This window comes from Hylobates moloch, unplaced genomic scaffold (genome assembly GCF_009828535.3).
Source record: "Hylobates moloch isolate HMO894 unplaced genomic scaffold, HMol_V3 SCAFFOLD_3856, whole genome shotgun sequence".
NCBI lineage: Eukaryota > Metazoa > Chordata > Mammalia > Primates > Hylobatidae > Hylobates > Hylobates moloch.
The window spans coordinates 1-6,133 of record NW_026656131.1 but is presented as its reverse complement, the minus strand read 5'-3'; the positions used below and the strand labels follow the sequence as shown (position 1 = coordinate 6,133).

The 6,133-nt window shown below is 39.8% G+C and overlaps 1 gene segment (V, D, J or C); it reads right to left on the bottom strand.

The window, feature by feature from the left end:
- Nucleotides 1-34: 34 nt before the first annotated feature.
- On the bottom strand, nucleotides 35-5,575 carry LOC116465224 (immunoglobulin heavy variable 3-72-like). The segment is given in 4 exon segments: nucleotides 35-1,493; nucleotides 3,342-3,668; nucleotides 5,138-5,207; nucleotides 5,450-5,575. Coding segments are annotated over 4 exon segments (615 nt in total).
- Between the last annotated feature and the right edge of the window lie 558 nt (nucleotides 5,576-6,133).

Below are 6,133 nucleotides of genomic sequence, written 5' to 3'. Positions count from 1 at the left end.
ATTTCCATGTAAAACATGAACAAAAATAGGGGCTTCGTACAGATATTTTGTGAGGATTGGGGGAGTCAACACATTGTAAAGAACAGTGTCTGACACATAAGAAGCTTCATATAACTCAAACAGAGGGGGTAAACAAATTCTAAGTATCAAATCAGCAGAAAGAAACAAGAGTGAGTAACAAATTTATTTTTTAAAATGTGAAGCAGTACTTCAAAAGAGACTGTGGACAGAACTGAAAGAGGAATAACAAAGAAAAATGACTATAACATAAGTGTAAAGAATAGTATCCTTGATGTAAATTTGTAAATAGAAAAGAATGAAGCCACAGGGAAAATTAGGCAAAAACAGGTACTTCACCAAATAGTAATATAAATGACTCATCAATTTACAAAGTGTGCTTAAACTAGCCACTTAGAAAATGACAACCACATAAATAACTATTAGATAAAAGTGAAACTTAAAATAGCAACAATACGAGATTTTTAAAAGTCAAAGCATTTTTACCTTACCTAAGGTACTAGTAAGAATGGTGGCACGATCTCTCTGGATGGCAATTTGACACTTTAAGTCAAGATCTTTAAGTATATTCAAGTTCTTTGACCCAGAAGTTACATATCTAATATTCTCCACATCACAAATATAAGGATGTATAAAAAGATTCATGCAAAAATACATTTATCAAAGCATTTTATATACAATAGTAAAAATGTTAAAACAATATGAATGTCAAAAAATAGAAAAATATTAAGTTATGGCATGATATATTCAAACTAAAATTATGTTACAAAAAAAATTTTGGGATTTGAGAAAATATCTACAATATAGTATTTTGAGTAAAATTGTTGTAATACTACTTAGCACTATCCTAATGTATAAAATAGAAAAGCAGAAAGAGAATATATTCAAATATTGTCAATAGTAGTATCAGTATCATTAGCTTTTATTAATTTAGCTTTTTCACTTATATTTTCTCTCTTTTTCTATGTTTATTTTGAGTGTATTTAATAATTATACAAATTAAAACACAATTTATGTTTTTAATATGATCTCACTCTCTACTGAGGCAAAAAAAAAAAAAAAAGAATCCCTAAGTGGGCATTTTGAAATTTAATTTTTTCATAGTGATTTCTTTAAAAAAATTAAGGCACTTTCAGTTTGCACTTTTCTTTGTATGATAACTTGGATTCAGTAACAGACATAAGACATAATTTTAATGTTAAGTTTGAAACTTATCACATTTACAACTGACTATTGAAATTGGACTTACGATGTATTCACCACCAGTATTACTTATCTTTCACTCAGGCAGCTGGCTCAGTGTCCCTTGTGGTAAAGGCAAGGCTGCAGCACATCTTACATATGCCTCCATGGCAGGATCCACAGCAGCTCTGTTGTACACATTCAACCCTCCACCTCCAAACCAATGGAGGCATTGGTTCTTCCACTGTGCTGTAAGGCATGAGATCTGGCTTCCCTAATACTTCTTGAAAGGTCTGGGAATATAATTGACATAACAAATCTTTTCTTTACAAGTAGCAGTTTTTACAAGATGAACATTTCTCAAGAAGTTATATAAATTAAAATATTTCAATCACTTTTGAAAGTACTTTTTCACACCTTTCCAGCCAATTTCCAGGCATATATTAAAAGTCTGTTGAATGTAATATCTAATTTTCATATGAAATCTTCTAAACACTTACTATAACATGATCAACAAATAAAACTAAGTTCCTACTCTCTCTTAGCCAGTAATTCAGGTTCACAGAGGGAGAAAGGCAATTAGAAAAGTAGTAAAAATTCATGTAGCATAATTCTCATTATAAGGGGAACCAACCAAAATGCCCATCAATGATAGACTGGATAAAGAAAATGTGACACATATACACCATGGAATACTATGCAGCCATAAAAAAGGATGAGTTCATGTCCTTTTCAGGAACATGGATGAAGCTGGAAACCATCATTCTCAGCAAACTAACACAGGAACAGAAAAACCAAACACTGCATGTTCTCACTCATAAGTGGGAGTTGAACAATGAGAACACATGGACCCAGGGAGGGGAACATCATACACTGGGGCCTGTTGGGGGTTGGGGGATGGGGGGAGGGACAACATTAGGAGAAATACGTAATGTAGATGTCGGGTTGATGGGTGCAGCAAACCACCATGTCACATGTATACCTATGTGACAAGCCTGCACATTCTGCACATGTATCCCAGTACTTAAAGTATAATAAAAAAAAAGTTTTAAAAAAGAAAAGCACATCACAATGAAACCCGGTTATGCAAATTTAGGTAAGACTTGCTGGAAAAAGTGACAAAATACACTGAATGTTAAAGGAAAATTAAGATTTTCGGCTGCCTTGGGTTCTGCCTCACATATTTTATTTGGGTCCCATCTTTTCACTAAATGCACATTTTCAAAGATCTATAAATTTTTTCTTACATGTACATTTTATCTCATAAAAAATAAGTGTAGAATAGTTTAAAATTCAGTAAATAATACATTGAATATTAAAACCCTATCCAAAATATGAACATTATTATATGAATTAATAAAATGTATTTCAGTATACCTCCTAAAATTAAATCCCAGCAATAAGAAAAGATAACAGTAACACCAGAAACTTAGTAATTAATTAGCATATATTTCATAGAGAAGAAAAAATAGTCAAGACAGATGGAACATGCAGTCTTTTCCAATCAAATGTCATGAAATTATTTATACGATATTTAACCTGTGTCAATATTATAAATTGTTAATATTTTGTGTGGTATTACAACTGAGAACAACTTTTAAATAAAAAAGGATATTTGAGAGCACGTGAACCAAATGGAATGTATTCTTAATGCTGGTCCAACGCTTACACCGCAAAGTTCTAATAATACTCTGGTTTTGAGTGGGGCTTTGAAAAATTATTTTTAAGGGATAAATTAAAAGAATAATCTGTAATCCAGAGGCATTGGCATTCCACGTCAGAAAAAAATTGAAAATATGTAATCCATAGTAAGTCCTGAAAAGAAACCTTGGAACATAAGAAGCATCTCATATATAGTAGGCTGTATCATGTTTGTTGGGAAAATGATTACCTTTATGTTGTTTTGAAAAACTAAAGCAAAGCATAATGAAATTACGTGTTTTGTGCTTATCTGGTACAAAATATTGCAACCTCATAAGTCTCCAGAGTCCCGCAAAAACAAACCCGCCTCCTGCAGCTGAGAAAGGAAACCTCCCCCAGCACCTGCTCCTGGGACCTGTCCTGTCCTCAGTGGTTCCCGCACGCCCCCTGGTGGCCCCGCGCGCCCCTGCAGGGAGGTTTGTGTCTGGGCTCACACTGACCTCCCCTCGCTGTTTCTCTACCACAGTAATACACGGCCGTGTCCTCGGTTTTCAGGCTGTTCATTTGCAGATACAGTGTGTTCTTTGAGTCATCTCTTGAGATGGTGAATCTGCCTTTCATAGACGCGGCGTATTCTGTGGTGTAACTGTCAGCTTTTTTTCTAATACGGCCAACCCACTCCAGCCCCTTCCCTGGAGCTTGGCAGAACCAGCCCACGTGGTAGTCACTGTAGGTGAATCCAGAGGCTGCACAGGAGAATCTCAGGGACCCCCCAGGCTGGACCAAGCCTCCCCCAGACTCCAACAGCTGCACTTCACACTGGACACCTGCAAACACAGAGACACCCTGGTCAGAAACTGCCACACAAATCCACTGTTTCTCTCACTCATGTCCACTCACACTCAGTATCTCTAGTTCCCCATGAATCACCTTTTAAAATAACAACAAGGAAAACCCAGATCAGCCCAAACTCCATAGTGAGTCTTCTGTGTTTAGTGCTGATCAACAAATGAAAACACCTGAAAATCCCAGGGCTGGGGCTCTGCTTTCAGAGCTGCAGGGGGCTGGGCTGGTTTTCATCAGCACAGGGAGGACCCTATTTGCATGTCTCCTACTATATAGCAAGCTCTGGGATGGGACGCCTGAGGAGAGGGAAGTGCCCAGAGCGGATGAGAGTGTCCTAGAAAATATGGGCGGTAATCCTATCTCTCAGGAAAGTATAACTTCAGATTATGTGATTGTGCCTTGATAATCATTTAGCAATCATCTTATTTTTACATATTTGCAGAATATATTTAATTGAAGTGTCAATGTTACAGTTTAAAGAAGATAAACTACATACAGAACAGAGCCGTCGTGCAATGTGTTGAATATCACACATCTGGACAGTGTCAGCCCTATTATCTGTGCCTGTGCCTCTAAACACTGGAGGAGACTGCTCCCCGAGACAGCTCCAGGGCGATGTGGGACATGTCTAGTGAGGTTTTCTGGATGTCCCACCTGTCATAACAACTGTATGTGATTTTGCTTCCCTAATGTTTGAGGCAGGCCCTTGTGGTTGTACCATGGGTGCGGATTTATGAATAATGGTTAGCACCGTCCCCTTGCTATGATAGTAAATGAGTTCGCATGAGATTTGGTTGTTTAACACTGTGTAGCACCTCCACCCTCACTCTTTCTTTGCTCCTGCTCCCACCATATAAAGTGGCTGCTCCCCTTTTGCCTTTCACTGTCATTGTAAATTCCCTGAGGCCTCCCCAGAAGCTGAACAGATTCTATCGTCATGCTTCCCGTACTGCCGGTAGAATCGTGAGTAAATTAAACCTATTTTCTATATGAATTACTCAGTTTCGGGTATTTCTTGCAACGCGAGAACACACTAAGAAAGCGGACATCTCCCTCATTTCACCAGGGTCCCTTGCAGTCTGCAATCACCCGGCTAAGGAGAGGGATGGTCCAATCTCCGTGACTGACACCATCGAGGTGCTGCCTCAGGCCCAGATGGTTTGTGATGGATGTCACTTTAATAATCTTGAGTTCACGGGGTATAATGCCCTCCTCCTGCATGCCTCACAGATGAAGAAGCCACCCTGTGATCAACTCTCTCTTCTTCTGTCTGAACCCATTTCTAAGTGTCAGCAATTCCGCAGTGGTGGAATCCCACATTGTGGTGTGCTTCCTTATTTCAGGTGGGAAACGTCTTCTGGGGCTTGCCTCTGCTGGTGCAGTTGGCCCATTTTTACCTTGGTGGTAGCCACCAGATGTGTAGAGAGGACAGGATCCCCCATGGACTTACCCCAAACATCGTCCTCCTCCCCCTGGAGCTCTTCATGGGAACCAAGTCTTAGGGTCCCATGACAATTTAGTCATCACAGCCCTAACTAATTCGTGTGATGGCCGGAAATCCTTCAAATGTGCCGCTCCACAAGCCGCGGTCCCCAGTTTGCCATTCTGCTTCCACAGGCAGGACAGAAAGGTCTCTGATTAGTCTGAGCTAGTCTGGCATGTTTTTCTAGGAGTAGCTCTTCTTGGGACTGACACACTGTAGCCTACACAGTGAGCACTGTCTCAGTGGCTGCTCAGAGTGGAGTCAGGAGGAACCACCCACCTGAAAATGCCACAGCTTGGGCATCTGACTTTCACTTTGTAAGATGCACCCACTGAAGCGGTTCTTCCAGAACTTTTGGCATTGTGGCGGTATCCCCATACTCATGCACTGGGTCCCATCCGTCATGGATAGCAGCTGTTGAGCCCCACGTAGAAATTAACAGCCTGCCCAGGGTTTCTGCAGGGGTCTCCTCTTTTTAGATTCCATTGTCTGGGTGCTCATGAGATTTATTTTGGACCTTTTGCCAGGTTGACTGGATGTCATGCTAGACCAGTATTGACACCAATAGGACTGGCATCATGTGCAACAGGCCAAACCGGTGAACAAGACATAGAGTTTATTGAGGGCTTTCAAATAGTGTGGTTCAGGAACAGCAGGCTGGACAAGAAAACTAAGATCATTTGACACAATGCATGCAGCTTATGTAGTAATTTTAATTAACCCCCTCCGCCTAGCAACTTCCACTTAACCCAAAAGAAAGAGCCTCAATCACCCGTAAATCCTGTGTTCCAACGGATATGCCTGGGGTTTGGATGTTATTCGTAGATTAAAAAACAAGTCTCTGGGCATGCCACTCCTGGATTCCTTAGGCTTGGAACTTGAAACATACATTTCTTTTTTCTCTTCTGATTATTCTGGCTAGGACTTTCACTAATACGTCGAGTAGGAGTGGTGAAAGTGTGC